The following is a 20,069-nucleotide window of genomic DNA, read 5'->3' as shown; positions in this document are numbered from 1 at the left end:
ATTCATTTTGTGTATGAACTTTAAATATTATTTTTAATTCATAGTAAATATTCAATTTATATGGAATTTCTATTAAAAACTATATGAAAATAGACTAAAATTATTTGGATTGATTCTGATTTTCAATTTGCAAGTTAATTTGAATTAAGTAAAAAAATAGATAACATATTTAAAAAAATCCAATAAACATATCAATTTTTATAAAAATCGATGCTAACTTTGACTCAACATCGATTTTAATAAAAACTGATGTTGTCTTCTACTTACCAACATCAGTTTATAACAAAATCGATGATGTTGTTGTTGAAAAACAACATCGATTTTTACTAAAAAAATGATGTTGATTAGCATAATGCAACATCGGTTTTGACTCAAAACTGATGTTGATAATACAAATCAACATCGATTTCCCCCCCCCCCCTAAAAACTAATGTTGTAAGTATAACTTAACATCAATTTTTATAAAAATTGATATTGTAAGTATAACTTAACATTGGTTTTGATAAAAACTAGTGTTTTGTACAAATTTTACTTTTTTTGTTATTTCTTATTATACAATATCGATTTTTAAAAAAATCAATGTTGTGAGATTTATGCTAATTTCAGTTTTATAAAATCGATGTTAACATTATTACTTTCAATATCGATTAATAACCAATATTGAAAGTACTTAATAACTGATGTTAAAATCTTATTTTTTAATAGTGGAGGAAACATAATAATAAAAAATAATTACTTGTTATAAATATGTAGGATAAAAAAAAGCATATAACAAAAAAAAAAACTCAAAAGTACAGAAATTATCTAAGAATTACATATAATTAAATTGCATTTCTTGATGACTAAATGGAAACCACACTAAAAGTTCTTCCATTGAATTAAAGAAATAGATATTGACCCCATGTTGTGCATGTTTGTTAAAAAAGGCATACGATGTAGTTCGTTGATATTAGAAATATTTTAAAACAATGAATTGATTATTGTTAAAGTATATGTTGAAATAAATAAAGAAGCATAACATTTATGCATATAAAACATATATTTTATTTGCTAAACTTGTATTGTATGGATCATGTTGAAACTTGAAAGACATGTATTGTCTTGTATCAATCATATCTTGGTTGTTAGAAAATCTTATATTATGTCTCACTTCTCGGAATACGATTTATATATATTTATTGAATTATTTTAATTAATATCAATTAATTTTAGGTTAAAATTTAACATTGGTATAATAGACTCAATGAATATCAATTATGTTGATATATTGGTATCGTCTATTGAAGTGACTAGCAGTCTTGGAAGTATATGGTTTGGCTGAGGCATTTGGTCCTTCATGTCATAGGAATAATAGTTTTCTATCTTCTCATGCTTAATTAATAAATAGCGCACAATCATTTTATATAAGATAATTTCATATCGGTCATGTTCCGTCAATAAATGCCATCCTGAATCCTCTGCATATGACTTGCAAAGCATTTAGCAAAGCTGGAAAGTAGTTGTGAGCTAAAGTTTACATGAGCATGAATGTTGACTTTACTGGGCACTTTTGCTGAACTTATTTGGTAATTGGTTTGGTTTGGTTTTCGATCAAAATCCTACTGAAAATGAATGACTCGACTCTCCTAAATGAATTATGGAAAAATCACCTTTTTCTAGTTAATTGAGGGCTCTGCCAATAGAATTAGTTAACATGCCATTGCGGTGATTCTTTTGGGTAGACCTTATGGCTATAGCATGTCCTTGTGCCATGAACCTTTACATTCAACGAGTTCTTCTTTTATCACTTTTAGCATAAATGCAACATAATAAAGTACCTGTAAGTAAAATGAATTGAAGATTATAACAAAACGGTTCCCTGTATAATCTAACAATTCATGATATACATTCGACAATATTTAAGCAAATTTATAATTCAGTAATTTATTCTTGTACGTTGACATTTCTTCACACAGGTATAATATCCCCTGCTTGTTCAATTTAAGGTTCGTCATGGTTCATTTCAAATTAATGCTATGTAGGAGGGAAGCACCCTCATATACATGCAAGGGGATTGGTACTAACTAATCTAAGGAATTGGTGCTGAAAATAGTGTAAATGTAAAGGGAATGCTGCAAGAGTATTCACTTTAATAAATTGATATTAATTACAGCATTAACAATTAAAAATGATATTCTCTCTTACTTCACCGCCAAGAAATGGATTTTCCTCATGAGGCAGATTATCCTTGTAAGATGCCTTGAGGCACAATTCTCATGGAGGGGCAGATAAAATTTTCTGGAAATGACTTACATAAACAATAAGATATTATAAGAGCCAAGGTAACTTATGTTGTCACGATCCACATAAATGCAGTCCTTCTTACTTTGATTTGTCTCTCTCCAACCTATCCAATTACAAACAGGCCCCCTCCCATTGTGTAAGAAAGGATGGGCTATTGTGACAATTTCTCAATGAAAAAAGAACGATGCCAAACTTGTTATTGGGTATTTGGGTTCTCTTTGCTTGTCATAGTCTGTTGGAATAATTCCATTTGAGAAACAAAGGATAGACTACAGTGGAAATTTTCTCCTGGGAAGAAAGAATGACGTGAAACATGATTTTGGTATTCTTTGCATGTCTTTATCTATTGGAATACTTTCTTGCCAAAGGAAAACAAAAAAGAAAGATACTTTTCTTTCATCATTTTCCCATGCAATGACTGTTCTTTATTATTGTCTTCCTTCATGGTTTCTGTCGTTTCAATTTAATAAATTCTTTATTTTCTACACAAATCTTCTATTTTCTATGCTGGAGTTTTAAAAAAAATACATGAAACAATATTGTCTTGTTATGCATTAATTTTATATGTTTTTTACCATAGACAATTTCATATTTAATTTTATTTCGAGTTTAAGTTTCTTCTAAACAAATTCTATTGAGTGAATACCAAGTTAAATACATCAAATTCCAAGTTAAGAAAAGAATGACGTTAAACTTTTGTCACTTGATGCCATAATTTATAATTTTTAAAAACTATATATATTGAGGTCTTCTTTCTTGAGTTCCGCATCAAGTCACAAAATCACTCACCATTGTGTCCCTCAATCTTATAGTAAAAATATATTGTTTCTTTCATCTGTTTTCCATAAAATCACACAATCATCCTCCATTGTGTCGATGAAAAAATAATGATGTCAAAATTATTATTGGGTATTTGGGTTCTCTTTGCTTGTCATATTCTTAGTATGTTGGAATAATTCCATTTGTGAAACAAAGGATAGACTAAAGGGGCAGTTTTTTATGGGAAGAAAGAATGACGTGCAACATGTCTTTGGTATTCTTTGCATGTCTTTGTCTATTGGAATAATTTCTTGTCAGAGGAAAACAAAAAGAAAGATACTTTTCTTTCATCATTTTCCCACGCAAATACTGTTTTAAGTTTCTGAACGAATTCTATTGAGTGAAAACCAAGTTACATCAATTTTGTCATTTGATCCCATGAGTGTAACTTTGATGTCATAATTTATAATTTTAAAAAACTATATATATTGCGGTCTTTTCTTCAGTTCTGCATCAAGTCACAAAATCACTCACCATTGTGTCCCTCAATCTTATAGTAAAAATATATTGTTTCTTTCATCTGTTTTCCATAAAATCACACAAAATCATAAAGTCTTTCATCTGCCAGCATAAAGTCTGTCCCTGAAGCAAAAAAGAAAATGTCTATTCGAACAAATCGCTTTAAAGCAGTGGATAGAGTGTTGAAGGATCTGGAGAGAGTAGAAAAAGAAGGGAAATTGAATGATTTGAAGTCTGAGTTGAACAAGATAAAGGAGGTGTTTTTGAAGGTGAAGGAGAATGAAGAAGAACTCCTTGACACGTTAGCGGTTGTGGATGGCTATATTCGCAACAAAAACATAGCTAAGTTGAGGGAAGAGGAGGGACACTTTTGCCAGAAAATATGGAATTCAACTCTAAAGTTGCTGCCAGCTGCTGCCTCATCTGGACAATCATCTCATCATGCTCAAGCTGCTGCCTCATCTCATCATCATGTCACACCACTCCCTTCTTCCACTCCACAACTTCATCAGGAGGAGGACTTGCAAAGGATTAAGGACTGTTATAACAGCCTTGGTCCTGAATTCAAACGTATCTTCTCATCTCTCTTGCAGTTTCCTGAAAATGCTGTTTTCAAGAGAAGGGAAATCGCTCTCTGGTTCTCTCAGTATGGTGATTATCGTTGGAATTCAGTTTGGGTTGATTCTATTTTGAAAAGTAAAGTAATTGTACCCCATGGTAATGGCAAGTCTCCCATTGCGAGTAAATTTAAAATTAATCCGTTGCTCCGTCACAAGTCACTAAGTCCATTGTTTCAAAATGAGGAAGTGCCGATTTGTGGTTATTATTCACAAATAAAGACCTCATCTTCATCTCGTGCCAGTGATATTGGGTATCAACGTTTAGTACTTGACCAACGTAAAATTAAAATAAGTGATGGTTTTGGTTTTAAATCGTTCCGTGCTGTTTATAATTTTGGTGCAAGTTATCTTAATTTTGGACCCGGATGGATGGCCAAAATGAAGGATTTGTGGGTGCTTCAACTGGGTCGTTTCATGCAAGATTCACCAAAACATCATATTGAAGTGGACAGTGAAGAATTCCTCAAGGAGTTGAGTGGTCACGAGGATTTGCTCTGTCTTAGCCTTCGAGGGATATCAAGAATATTCGAGCTTCCACCTTCCATCGTAAAAATTGAGAGCCTAGGAATTCTAGATCTCAAGGCCTGTCACAATCTAGAAACGCTACCTAGTGATATTTCATCATTGCAAAGTCTCTGGTATTTGAATTTGTCTGAGTGCTACTTGTTGGACAGAATGCCAAAGGGGATTCAGAACCTGACTAGGCTTAAGGTACTGAAGGGATTTGTATTAGGTAGTTCTAGCAAGACTCCCTGCAGAATATCTGATATTGCTGCAAATTTGAAAAGACTAGTGCGACTCAGCATACGTATAGGAAGTGGGGCTGTGATCCAAGAAGGCGAGTTTGAAAGCTTGAAAAAGTTGTCAGAACTTGAGCATCTAAAAATATCATGGGGTGTATTTGACACAAGGTACATTGATATTCAGATAAGTGTGCCTTCAAGTTTGAAAAAGTTGCATCTTGAAGGCTTTCCTGGCCAAAATATTCCAGAATGGTTGAAGCCTAGCAAACTATCTTGTTCATTGAGAGAGCTACATATAACAGGAGGAAAACTCAAAAGTTTGGATCATGGTGAAAATAATGATTGGGGTGTGGAGATGGTGTATCTCAAGTACCTAAAGGATTTGGATGTTGACTTGGAACATTTGAGAAAGTTGTTTCCTTCTCTAAGGTACGTAGAAATAAAACAAATCTTAAACCAGCCATACCTTGAATGGAGCATTAATTGAACAGAGGTTACAATAAGTCTAGCATTAAATGCTCCATATATAATTTTTTTTGTTTTTTTTAATATATTATTAGTGTATGTTGACGTTTTTTCTATTTTTGGTTCTGGTAATTTTTTTTTTATAATTTTAGTCTCTTTAAGGTGATGTTTTTTTTTTAATTTGGATTAATGTAATTTTTTTTTATTTTTAGTTCTTGTCAATTTATATTTTTTTAATTTTAATCGATTCAAATTTTTCATTTATAATTCCATAAATTCACACTTAAAAAAAATACAAACTGATATAGAGTAAAATTTAAAAAAAGACTTGCAAAAATCAAAATTATATTTAAACCTCCTTTATATTATGTAAAAATAAAATTGTCCGATACACTTGTTATCTGAAGAGTAATGTTGTTTACAAAATTGTATTGATGATCTCGGTTAGTTGCTATAAATTATGTCATCTTCTATCGTCTCTCACTTATCCTCAACTTGTATCATTAACCTTTTTCTCAAAAAATAAAAATAAAATCAATATCATTAACCTTAATAAGTGAACCAAATAATACCGCCATCAAATTATTGTGCAATCCACGAAACAAATGTTCAGTTTCTATAAACTTGTAAGGATTGAATTTGTATTATCCCTGTATTTTAAATAAAATTTTAACGGAGTCAATAATAACACAATTTCATCACCTTTATCGGCATACATCAATTTTTTTTTTTTATCAAATTGGTATGATTTACCTTTCAAATTATCTAAACCAAATATAGATCCCCTAACTAAATTATTTTAGATACTATTTAAGTGTAGATTATCAAAGAACTTCTAGAGTTAAACCCAAGTTGAGATTTCTACAAGAGAAAATCAAATCATGAGTCAATTTTCTTTAGTAACACAACAGAAAAACAGTTATTTTGCATATAAAAATTGGGTAAACTTTTTAATGAAGCTTAATCTAATTAATGCAAAATAGGAAGAAAGAAGATAAAAATTATTTTGATTTTGTTTTTTTGACAAGTATTATTATTCTTCTACAACACACGATGATATAACTCCAAATTCAACACCACACAGTATTGCACAAAGGAAAACAATTGTATTTCACTAAAGTCCCTTAGAATTTACCGATGTCTATTCCTTTCTAAGACGTTCATAGATGATACTGGTGTCTATCACTTTCTCTTTTGCCATGTTCACAATATAATCAAGATATGGAAGGAGGCTAATATCAGCAAGATTGAAGAATTTTCCTCAGCCATTATTGTCCATTGTACAACAACTTATCCTAACTTTTCTTTTGCACTCTTGAATCACTTTAAGATCCAGGATGATACCAGATGTTGCAGCAAACAAACTGTGAATGCCTAATTTCTAGGTTGGTGGATCAATGTTCTGTCCTTTAACATCTAGTCTAGCCAATGTTTCACAAAAGCCCTCTCTTTTTTTTTACTGTTTTCCCAAGTAATTCAACCCCTTGAAACTATTTTTCTGCATAATATCTTATTGGAACAGTTGTTTAAAACTTAAAATAAGTCATTTTAAAATAAGCACTTATTGAATAAGCAGAGAGGGAACAGAAAACTGTTTTTTTTTTAACAGAAACAATTTAAACAAACACATCAGAAAAATATAAAACTGCTTATTTTATTAAAACAAGCTTTAAAAAAAAAGATAAGCTTAAACAAACTCACCCATTATCACCCAAGACTCTGCAGAATAAGTTGAAGGCACAAAATTAATATGGACCAATATCAAGGGAAGAAGCTTAAGGATACACCAAGTAGGAAATACATTGACTCATTCATGACACACCTAAGCATGTGTTTTGAGTTACTTTCCCCTACTTGCCTACACATCCAACATAACCAAACACATAAGGAAGAGCACATTACAAAATCATGCTCCCACACTACATTTTCCACCACAATAGACCTCTTTATTTTTCCCTATGACAGAACACAAGCACAACCAACTAGTGGATCTACAAACATCAGACAAAATCAATCACACTTGGATCCCATATTGTCCACTGTCTATTGCACTCTCACCATAACTACCCTTACTAATCAAATGAAACCTCTTTATTTAGCATGCCCATGAACCTTTGCATTTTACTACATTTCTTTAATCTTTACATATTAAGCAAAAAGAATGTTGTGCTACAGCAAATGCCTCAACCAGCATCATGTCAGTCCCTGCTATTTTGCTAAGCTAGGAATCGTTTTTTACAAGAACATGTTATTTTGTCTACAACTAAAACCCACAATGCGATGTAGCATTTCAATTAGAAAATGATTTCATTTGCAACTACTCAATTGCAGTTAACATTGCAATTTATTGTATATGAATTATTCGTCATTCATCGTCCAATACATTTAGCAGCAATACAATAATTTTTTTATTTCTATGAAACTTCTCTACATTAGGCTCAATGACATGTCATGCTAAGCTAATGTTTCATGTATCACCTTCTAAAACTCCGATACAAACAAAATATTTAATAAGAACCATTTTTATAATATTGGAAATGACCATTTACATTGTTAATTAATCATTCTCGTTAATTTTGTATTATTAGGTTATCCTTTTCATTAATTTTTCTCCTTTGTTTATATATACAAACTATTCAAGTCTATTTAAATTTTTAACATTTATCATGAAAGATAACATGATCTAAGTATATGCATTCAGGATCCAAAAGCTCTTATCCAAAAAAATAAGTTCATGTGAATCTCAAAATTGAACTACTTCAATTTTTAACGAGAAAAAAAAACACATTACTAAACTCCCAAGTCCCAATACCCATTATTTTACGCAATAATTCCCATAATTTATATACAATACAAGCCGTGTGACACAGCTTGATAGTTCTATATTACCACAAAATTCGAATAAACCACTGTTTGTTCCAACCAATCAGCATTTTGAACGAGGAGGATTCAGACTTAATTTCGAGAAATGCCACACTATCTCTTTAACCAGACAAAAGAGCAAAGAGGGACAATAGACATCAGAATGACACCACAGACTGTGGATGAGAAGATTGCAGCTGAGATAGAGCAGTATCACTTTCTTCGTTCTCATCAAAAGGAATTGACATGTATCCTTCCTGTGAATCAAAACAAATAACAAATTGGAAGGATATTATAAATTACAACAATGCTATTTGGTACGAATTATATTTGCACCAACTGAATGAATGATTACGTGGATCACTCTCCTTTTTTAAATATAAATAAATACTAAATAAAAAATTTAAAAGCATCAGATAAACTCTTCTTAGAAATTATGGACGTGCAGATATCATGAAAAAAATTTCGTACTAATAAGCATTTTCCTATAAATTATTTCTCTTACGAATGAGTATTCCGTGACCAATGATAGTTATCTTTTGTCCCCATTACCATTACCCTCAAGCTAAACTCAGTAACTCAATGATACAAAAAGAGGTACTTATCATTCAGAGTAGGATACTTTGAGAAAGCAAGCATGACACGCTAACTTTTTCTTTATCGCCTTTTTTTTTACAAGTGAACATAGTTCAAGCAAAAAGCAATGCTTAAACAAGATTGCATTCCTTGAGAGATGACAGTCTCTTCAGATAATACCTTCTCCAACCTCTCTTCAAAATGATGTTGCATGCTGTAATGTGCATAAAGAAGGAAGGAGATTTGGCACGAAATTCTGTTAGAAGAAAGGGACACGTGGCTCACGATCCGCAAAGTGAGGGAGGCAGGCATAGCACAAGGTTGAGAAGGGAGAATCCAAGGGTGAAGGTGTAACATCCCATTTTTCGTAGATTAATTTAAAAAGAATTATTATTTATAAATAAATAAAGTTTTAAAAAAATGATGAGGTTTTTGTAATTAAATGAATAAGAAAAAATAACTTTATTAAAATAATGGTTTGAGAGAAAATAAAAAGGATATTCATTTGATAGAGAATAAAATAGAATTTCCTTTAATAAAATAATAAAAATAAATAAATAGAGTAAATAATAAGTTGTAAGTATATGAGTATAAGTAGAGACATGTTAGGTCATTTTTCACATTGACGATGCCTCATCTTTTTTTCATTTTCGTTTTTTCCCCTTCTCCTCCCAAAACTCTTTTTTTCTCCAGACTACTAGACCTGTCTCAGAAAAATAACGATCTCGGACTCATTCATCGTTGGATCGTCGTAAAATTTAAGAACCAGGTTTGCAACTCAATTTCTAGCATTCTCACCGTTAAAAATTTTTAAATCATTTCGAAGCTGAGAGAAACACACTTCGCATCGTAGCCTTTTCTTTTCCCGTAAAAACCCAAAACTGTCTCGGTAAAACTATGATCCTGGATTCGTTAACCGTTGGATTGCCGTGAAATTTTGATATGTGATTCACAATACAATTCCGCACAACTTCACTATTGGGATTTGCGAGATAATATTCATGGAGAGAGAAAACAGAATTGCACGAAGACATTATAAATGGAGGTTTCAATCCCTTCTCATTATCTCTAACGTTTGGGAACCCTATCAGAGCAATCAGAGGAAAAACTCGAAGAATCTCAGGAAATTGCTAGAGATGTCACTATCACTACCGGAACATACATGAGCCCGCTTAGAGGTAAGAGATGAGTTTATCGTAATTGGAGTTAGAATGAATATGTGTAGTGATCTTTAGAAGATTAAATTAGAGTTTATTTTGAGATGTTTACTGAATTACAATTTTTTCCTTTATGATTATAAATACAATATTGTTGTGTTCTACATACCAATTGATGTTCTGATGAGAATTGATTGATAAACTTGAGTGCTCTTGATGTTTTTGTGTTTTGATCCATGATTTTGATTAATTGATTTTGATATAATTGTGAGAAACTATTTGAGGGGTTTTACTTCCCATGTTGTGATAAACCTTTTATATAAATTGTTATGTTGAGATTATGAAACGAAGATTTAAATTGTAAGCATGTGATAAATTGAACATGTGATGAATGATGAAATACATGTGTATTGAGATGAGATATGTGTTGTGAACTATGAACTGTGCAATCATACAATTGTAAGACTCTTTAAGGATGATGAATATTGTGATGAGATCCACTGTGGGAATCCGACGAGTTGAAATGATTTTGAAAATAATTGAGCAGTTGTGTGTATTGCATAGTTCATAGGTAAAATGCATATGATTCATGAAGTGTGATAACGTGTTAAATTGAGATTATATCATTATGATTGAGATCGAGTGTATGTGATAAAATAAGTATACACGTGATTGAGATGTTGTGTGCATTGAGTTATGAATTATGAATTGTACAGTCACACGACTATAAGACCCTTTAAGGGAGACGAGTTAATGCTAAGTTCCTTTAAGGGCGGCGAGTTAATGCTAAGGCCCTTAAAGGGCGACGAGTTAAAACTATTTTGAGAATAATTGAGGAGTCGTGTGTTTTGTACAGTTCATAGATAGAGTCTGAGTGCTAAAATATTTTATGGGTTGGACCTAAATCAGGAGGGAGAGGCCTTGACGGACTCTTCGGAGTGTAGGCTTTGGGGGTCACCCAGTTTGAGTACTCCTTTAAGCATGTGTCAATCCTGCATGGTTGGAGCATTCTCGCAAAACAGTGTGACCCTGATTGATCTGCCTATGATTTTACCTAGTTAGAGTGACTTGACTTGCTAGTGTGTGGTTTGTCTTGTCATGTACTCCTAGGCGCCCGACGTGGTTTTTCACTGACATGGTACCACATTGCATATAGGATTGAGTCTTAGTGTATATGTTGCATAACGCTTGTGTATTGATCGATATTGATTGACTTGATGATATTGTGTTTCGATCCTTGAGTACGTGAATGTTGTGAAAGTGAATGAAATGTGTTGTGATGTGATGTGATGTTGGGCGACAAAATGGTGAAATGACATGAGCTTTGTTTAAGTAAATTTTATTTTGTTTATATGATATTTATACCTACATGTTATCTTGTTGAATGTGATAACTCACTCCCTATGTGTTATTCGTGTTTGGATCCTGTGATGATCTTGAACTTTTTTGTTCGGGAGAGCAAATGACTAGGTGAATTGCTTTAAGGAACCTTGTGCTGAAGAACGTCAAGACACAATGCTCTGATAGGATGTGACATTTGGGCATAAGTTTTTATATTAATTGCATGGTGTTAGTCTATTTTACTTTACCTCACTGATTTAAGAAAATGTTTTTGTAAATTTTGACAATCTTATTTTGAGAAGGATATGTTTTTAATAAGTTTTAATTGATAATAGTGAATTAAATGCAAACATTTTACCCACGTGAATTTGTTTACCAATACTTTTATATATTTTATTTATTTATATATATGTCGGGGTAGAGGGTGTCACGGGAGGATTACATGTTGTAGGATTATTCTGAGGTGATTCCCTTCCTCTGTTCTCTTCTTCTTCTTTGTTAAGAGCTTGTTTCTTCTCCCTGTTATTCCTTTCTCTCACCTTATCCCTTTCTCTCAGGTGATTCTATTGTCGGTATACGATCGAGGAGTGTGTCGCGATCATCGTTATTCCTCTACTTCGTTGCCTCGCTGTTTTTGTAGCTTATCGTCGATTTTCGTTCTCTGTTCATTGTAATAAACTGTTGCTGCATAATTGAATTGTTCCATTGGTGCTTTCATTGTGCTTCCACGGCTGAGAACACACGTTTGAAGGATTTGCAAACGAAAATTCGTACACATTCGGATGATATTCGTCGTCTCGGTCAAACAATGGATATGTGTTACCAAGAGCAAAATGATAAGATGCTTCAAATTTAGAATTCTATGGATAAATTCAGTTAGTGATGAATCTGTTATTGCAGAATGCTTCTCAACCTCCTGGAAGTTCTCCGAACAATGGCTCCCCGATGGTGCAACCGATTAATGCTTCTTTGCCTGTTAAGGAGATCTCACTTGGATTTCCTCACTTCGATGGAACGACGCCGGTGATGGAGTGGATCTTCAAGCTGGAGAAATTTTTCACTTATCATAATACTCCTTATGCGTCTAGAGTGGATATTGCGACGATGCATTTTGATAAGGATGTAGTGGCATGGTTCCAGATGTCGTAGAAATTATCTCTGGTGTCTACTTGGTCTGAGTTGACTCGTGCTCTAGAGTCTCAATTCGGTCCTTCACCTTTTAATTGTCCAATGACTGAGCTCTTTAAGCTTCAACAAATAGGTTCGATATCAGATTATTACCTCAAGTTTATGTCTCTAGCTAATAGATTTTTGGGATTAAGTAATGAGGCTCTCCTTAATTGTTTCATTAGTGGTTGAAATCCTGATATTAGAAGAGATGTTGTTGCTATGTGCCCTCCTACCTTATTGCGTGCAGTTGCTTTAGCTAAAATTTTTGAAGAAAAATATGGTCATGTTTCTAAGCCATTTCGAAATTCCTATAGTCACAAATATTCCCAAATTTCTTCTATCCCAGTCTCTATTAATGCTCAACCAAAAACACAAATTAAATCTAGTTTACCTCCGCTTTTACCTACTCCACCAGGCCCTCCAATTCGGTCCTCGAGTGTAAAAAGGATTACTCCTATTGAATAGCAGTTGAGAAGGGAAAAAGGATTGTGTTATTTTTGCGGTGAGAAATTCTCTTTTAATCATAAATGTCCTAATAGACAATTTCTGTTGTTGCAAATGGAAGATGATAAGGAAGATCCTATGAGTACAATTGTACCTCAAGGTACTCAAGAAGATGAAATAGAAGAATATGAAGATCATCATTTGTCCTTCAATGCTTTGAAAGGTGGTAGGGGAGTTGGCACTATCAGGTTTATAGCTTTTATTGAAAATTTACCAGTGACTGTGTTGATTGATGGTGGCAGTTCTGATAATGTTTTGCAGCCAAGGGTGGCCAAGTTTTTGAAATTACCTGTGGAACCAGCTACTCAAATTAGAGTAATGGTTGGTAAAGGTAATTATATGTATGTTGAAGGATTGGTTAAGCAATATTAGGTACAGGCTCAAGGCAATACCTTTCAGTTACCAGTATTTTTGCTTCCTATTTTTGGTGCTGATCTCATTTTACGAGCTAGTTGGTTGAAGACTATTAACTCTCACAATGCTGATTATGATGCTCTGCAATTGAAGTTTTTGTGGAAGGGTAAATTTACTACCTTACAAGGAGATTGTCAATTGGTACCTAAGCAAGCTCAATTACATTGTATAAGAAGAATAGTGGCCACTAATTCCATTGCTGAAGTTTATAGTCTGCAATTGATGGAACCAGATGTTGTTCCTAAGTCTATGCTTGATTTACCAGTTACAATGGAGCCTGAATTAGCCTTACTATTGCACACTTACAGTGTGGTTTTTGATACTCCTAGCAGCTTACCTCCACAAAGATCCCATGATCACTCTATTCCTTTATTGAGTGGTTAACAACCTGTTAAGGTTAAGCCTTACAGATACCCTCATAGTCAAAAGGAAGAAATTGAGAGATTGGTGTCAGGAATGTTAGATGAAGATATCATACAACCTAGCAAGACTCCTTTTTCTTCTCCCATTATATTGGTAAAAAAGAAAGATGGTTCATGGAGGGTGTGTACTGATTATAGGGCTCTTAATGCAATTACTATCAAGGACAACTTCCCTATTCCTACTGTGGATGAGTTGATTGATGAGCTTTTTGGAGCTTCCTTCTTTTCTAAATTGGATCTAAGGTCTGGTTATCACCAAATTTTGTTAAATCCGGATGACAAACATAAGACAGCATTTAGGACTCATCATGGCCACTATGAGTGGTTGGTTATGCCATTTGGCTTAACCAATGCTCCTACTACTTTTCAGAGCCTTATGAATGACATTTTTGTTGGAATATTAAGAAAATTTGTACTGGTTTTCTTTGATGATATGCTGGTGTATAGTGCTAATTGGAAACATCATTTATACCATTTAGAAGTGGTTTTAAGTATCTTGAAACAACATCAATTGTGTGCACGGTTTTCTAAATATTGTTTTGGAGTTCAACATATTGATTACTTAGGACATACACTATTTGGTTCAGGAGTAGCTATGAAGGGAACTAAATTGGAAGCTATTCAAAAGTGGCTTGAGCCTAGTAATCTCAAACAGTTGAGAGCATTTTTAGGACTCACCGATTTTTATAGGAGGCTTGTTAAGTCTTATGGCATTGCAGCCCCTTTAACTGATTTGTTGAAAAAGGATTCTTTTAAAAGGAGTGTGGCTGCATCAGAAGCATTTCAACAACTCAAAATTGCCATGACATCTGCTCCTGGATTGACTATTCCTAATTTTAACGAAATTTTTGTATTGGAGACTGATGCCTCAGGAAGTGGAATTGGTGTTGTCCTTAGCCAAAATAAGCATCCAATTGCTTATTTCTCTAAGAAATTGTCCTTAAGGATGCAGAAGCAGTCTGCTTATATTCGAGAATTTTATGATATTACTCAGGCTTTGGCAAAATTCAGACATTATCTTGTGGGTCATAAGTTCATAATTAAAACAGATCAGAAAAGCCTCAAAGAATTGTTAGACAGAAGTTGCACACTCCTGAACAACAGCAATGGCTTCCTAAGTTCTTAGGGTTTGACTTTACAATTCAGTATAAACCAGGGAAAGAAAATATACATACTGATGCTTTATCTAGGAGTTTCATGGTGGCTGTATCTACTCCTATACATTCATGGATTAATAAAGTGATGGATTTGACTCAAACTGATTCTCAATTATCCAAAATTTATCAAAGCTGTTTGCAAGGTCAGAATCCATCTTCTGAATATAGTATTCAGAATGGCCTATTGTTCTTTAAAGGCAAAATTGTGTTACCTCATGATGTTGGGTTGCTTAATCAAATCATGGAGGAATTTCACAGTTCTAAGATTGGTGGACATTCTGAAGTTAATAGAACAACAACTAGAATTGGTGCTCAATTTTATTGGAATGGTATGAGAAGTGATATTAGTAAATTTGTGAGGGAATGTGTCATATGTCAACAAGCTAAAGTTGATCATGTTTTTCCAGCTGGGTTGTTACAGACTCTCCTCATTCCTCAACATTGCTATTTGGTACGAATTATATTTGCCCCAACTGAATGAATGATTATGTGGATCACTCTCCTTTTTTAAATATAAATCAATACTAAATAAAAAATTTAAAAGCATCAGATAAACTCTTAGAAATTACGAACGTGCAAATATCATGAAAAAATTTCGTACTAATAAGCATTTTCCTATAAATTATTTCTCTTATGAATGAGTATTCCGTGACCAATGATAGTTATCATTTGTCCCCATTACCATTACCCTCATGCTAAACTCAGTAACTCAATGATACAAAAAGAGGGACTTATCATTCAGAGTAGGATATTTTGAGAAAACAAGCATGACACGCTAACTTTTTCTTTATCGCCTTTTTTTTACAAGTGAACATAGTTCAAGCAAAAAGGAATGCTTAAACAAGAATGCATACCTTTGAGAGATGACAGTCTCCTCAGATAATGCCTTCTCCAACCTCTCTTCAAATGATGTTGCATGCCAATTTACTTTCTGATCCTGAAAAAAATCAGCAAAAATTAGATGCAAATGCAATATATAGATTCAAACCTCTTTCAAGTAGGAAATAATGATTATATACAAGTCATACTTTTTTATACTTATTGGTAGAATTTGGTATGCCGTTACCATCCCACCACTTTGGAGGAGGAGCTTGAGAATCCTCATCCTCAATCCAGTGAGCTGCAACCATCCCAATGATAGGCCTATCAGCAGGTGTTTTGCGGACCTGATTATAACTGGTCTGCATTCTCTTGTTTCTCTCCTCCAGAATGACAGCTGCAGGCTTCAACCAGGAAGTTAAGACTAGCTTTCCTCCACCTTGCATTCATTTTCACAAGACATTTTCTTTAACCCTTTTTCGGGAGTTGAAGTTGTAACTTGAGACTGCTCAACTGATTCACTCTCTTCAAATTTCTTCTGAGAGAAATGATGACCAGGGTTGTAAATTGGATACACAAACTGGGACTTAACTCGAGGCACCATTTGGCAAGTCTTTTGCTGAAGGGTAAGCAGTTCCAGGAGTTTGCATCTCGTCAGATAGCTTCATCGGGGTAGGATTAGGCGATGGTTTATATGTACTCTCATTATTTGCTGAATCTGTTTTTTTCATATGTCGCCCACCATAATCAGATGAGTCACAGGACGATAAATCACTGTCACATGCAAAACATACAGACTTGTTCCTCCTCGTGTGTGTGGTTGATGGCCAAGGTGAAACAGAAGCTGTAGTCTTGTCATTCTTATCCAAACTGTGAAGACTCCCTGTCCTAATTCCTTCCGTAGAATCAAGAGTGTCACATTGAGTACTTAGCACATTGGAGATACAGCTGCAAACCAATATGTAATTTTCAGAAATGGACTAAGTATGACCACAATACATGTGTACAATCAGTGAAAATCCCATAGAAAATTTTCATTAAAAGAAATCTTAGAGAAAAACTGAGAATCGATTTCATCATTTTTTATAGCAACGCTTATTAAAGAACATATTTTCTTAGACTTTTCAATCATAATGACCTGCAGACCCTGTTAATAAAGTGGCCTTCCCACTGTTCTAAGAGTAAGGAACAGAATATCCACCTCCTACGAAATTGACTAAAATGTTACTTCTTCATACCCATAATACAACATTCCCATTAAAAAATACAAAAGGGCAGAAATGAGAATCAGTTTCATCATGTTTTGAGAGTGACCCTTTTTAACAAACAAATTTTTAATGGTAATGAGCTGCAGCTATTTCCCATTGTTCTTAGAGTAAGGAACAGAATATCCACTTCCTATATGACATTGACTAAAATGTTACTTGCTTACATTCACTATTACTCAATATCAGCATGAAAAAGATTCAATACAAAGGAGACGAATAACCTGCTTGGTGTTTGCTCTAAGGAATCAATTCTCTTCCCCCCTTCCTCACAACATTTTACAGGAGTTGAGGGATTGAAAGGTTGACCATCAGGGTGGGCTTTCTCAAGGGGGTTCCTTGCCAAGGTATCACCAGCTTTGAGAAACTTGGCCTGCAGAAAAGATGATCTGATTATATAAACAAATTTTACAAAGTATAAGTAAATATGCACCCATCTAAAGTACGAATCAACAACTTAATAAAACACAAAAGTGACTTAAAACTTCAAAAAGTGTTTTTTTTTTATAATCTTGTATAATAATGAAAAGATATTCACTCGTGATAAACAGAATTTAACTTGTAAGAATTCAAAAACAAATTAACAGAAACATTCTATCAAGACTATTATTTTTCCACCAGCAAGGCATTGCCACATTGGTCATCTTAGATTATCTAGTTGCTGATATTACAAATATTTATGTGCCTGAAACTTCATATATTGGCAATTATATGAAGGGGATAACTAGATATATGGTTCATACAAGACATATCAGGAATATATCATGGAACTAACATAATGATATTGTGACATCACTGTCATCTGAAAATTGCTAGCTTCATCACAAATGTAATCAGGGGCATGGACCAGAGAATGAGCCAGCAGACATAAACTCAACAATGTTCTCTAATTTGTCATTGAATAAATTCATTTGTTTTGTTGAAAAGATATCCTCAAAAAGTAGAAAAGGCACAGAAGAATAGTAATAACAACATAGAAGAACAGCAAGATTGAGGGTGTGAGACCAAAATGTAGTTCCTTTCATTCCATATTGTAAACACGGGTGTTGCTAGGTGCATCCAGCATTTTTTTTAATGCCCAAAATGTCCCTGACTTGTTGTTTCTTTTTAAGTTGCTTTTTCTAACTGGTGATCCGTAAGCACATTTTTCACATATGGATCAAATTGATCCATATGAATTATACGGATGAAGTTGATCCATAAGTATGAAGTTTATCCGTATAAATCATATGGATGAACTTGATCCGTATGGTTTATACGGATGAGCATACAAATCAAGTTGATTCGTATGGTTTGTATGGATGAAGTTCATCCGTATTGGTTTTTTGGTTTTTTTTTTTAATTCCTTAAAGTTTTATTATTTAATTACTAATATGTTAAATTACTCATTTGCGCATTAAAAAAAATTACTATTACAAAATTTAATATATATTAAATTTTGTAGTAGTAAATATTTTTTATTTATAAAAAAATATACTGATTAAATAATTCGTATGAGTTATATCAAAATTAATTGTCACAAAATTTATTATTTAAATATACCTGCGCATTAAATATACATTAAAAATTTTAGTGTTACGTATAGCAACATTATTTATTTTATAATATAATTGGTTTATTAACTTAGTTGGTTAGGGCGTTGTGTTAATAATCTGAAAGTCACAAGTTTGATTCTTGGTTAGACCATTAATTTTAAATTAATTCGTCACAAATATTTTTCAAAAAAAATTAAAAAAAAAAAACTTTTGAGTTGGGCCTTATACGGATCATCTTCATCTATATGAAGATGATCCGTGGGCCTTATACGAACCATCTTGATTCGTATGAGTTGATTAAGAAAGAACAAAATTGAAAGAATGCGAAATTGTTGAGTGTACCCGCAATTTCGCTGGATGCGGTTAATTTTAAATTAATTCGTCACAAATATTTTTCAAAAATAATTAAAAAAAAAACTTTTAAGTTGGGCCTTATACGGATCAATTGATCCGTATGAGTTGATTAGGAAAGGACAAAATTGGAAGAATGTGAAATTGCTAGGCCTGAGTGTGGGTACGCATAGCAGTACCCTATAAACACTTGATTCAAATCTCACTTGATACAATTAGACATGACTAAAGGTTTAAAACTTCAAAACTCAAAAGTGCTAACTCATTATTTCATTTAGAAAATGATTGAAACTGTAACAAGATAGAAGTCAATATTTTGTGGCCACCATTTCCACACACGCTGCTTCTCAGTACAGTCAGGTTAACTACAAGACACCTTGCTGTAGAGTCTCGTGGTAGAAATACACAATGTAACACCAAGGCTTGCCAGATTGCCATGGTGAGTGGCAGTCTGAAACACTAACTGCGACCACCATATGAACTAAGTCAAAGCATCTCAGGCTATTGCACAATTTAGAGCTGCCACTGCCTACAATAAACATAACTATACTGACATCAATGTTAAATCCCACTTCACTTCAAACTAAAACTAGAGATTCCATCCAGGTCACTGCTCTGTGGCATCCACAATCCCATTATCCATATTAAATCCTCTCAAAAACAATTGAAAACAACAAGTTAGGACCCAGTTGAAACAAAATGAATCCTTGGGCTTAGTTTCCTCTCAAACCCCCTTTACAATATAGGACAGAATCTAAAAAAGCCAGCTCCGAGTGCTAATTTCATAGTTTTGAGAATCTAAAATTGTTCCGAGAATGTTGGCAAACTACTCTTACTTGCTCCTTTCATCCTGTTCTCATTTCACTTCAACTATAAAATTGCATACATAGTTCCATAAAAATCACATACAGGAACAAAATGCCCCAACACTCAGCACAAACAGAAAATTTCAAAATCCAAAAAGAACAAACAAAACGCAAAAACTCATAATCACACAACAAACAATAGCAGCTATGTAAAAAAGAGCACACCTCATAGTCGCCTTTCTGAGATCCCACTTCAAAACTCTTCCCATCATCACGCACAGCAGAGTTTTCTCTCCCTACT

At 33.4% G+C, this 20,069-nt stretch overlaps 1 protein-coding gene and 1 pseudogene across 1 annotated transcript; one reads left to right on the top strand and one right to left on the bottom strand.

Moving 5' to 3' along the window:
- The first annotated feature begins 3,701 nt into the window (after window positions 1-3,701).
- On the top strand, window positions 3,702-5,411 carry LOC102664151 (uncharacterized). The gene has a single exon (XM_006586501.1). The coding sequence runs from the start codon at window positions 3,702-3,704 to the stop codon at window positions 5,409-5,411; it is 1,710 nt and encodes a 569-aa protein (XP_006586564.1).
- Window positions 5,412-8,126: 2,715 nt separating this feature from the next.
- On the bottom strand, window positions 8,127-16,264 carry LOC102668534 (uncharacterized; annotated as a pseudogene).
- Window positions 16,265-20,069: the final 3,805 nt, after the last annotated feature.

The sequence above is a fragment of the Glycine max genome, chromosome 8 (assembly GCF_000004515.6).
Source record: "Glycine max cultivar Williams 82 chromosome 8, Glycine_max_v4.0, whole genome shotgun sequence".
Classification (NCBI taxonomy): Eukaryota; Viridiplantae; Streptophyta; class Magnoliopsida; order Fabales; family Fabaceae; genus Glycine; species Glycine max.
This window is presented reverse-complemented; position numbering and strand designations above follow the sequence as displayed.

Coding starts and splice junctions, on each gene's coding strand:
- LOC102664151 (XM_006586501.1), top strand. CDS start 3,702: ATGTCTATTCGAACAAATCGCTTTAAAGCAGTGGATAGAGTGTTGAAG.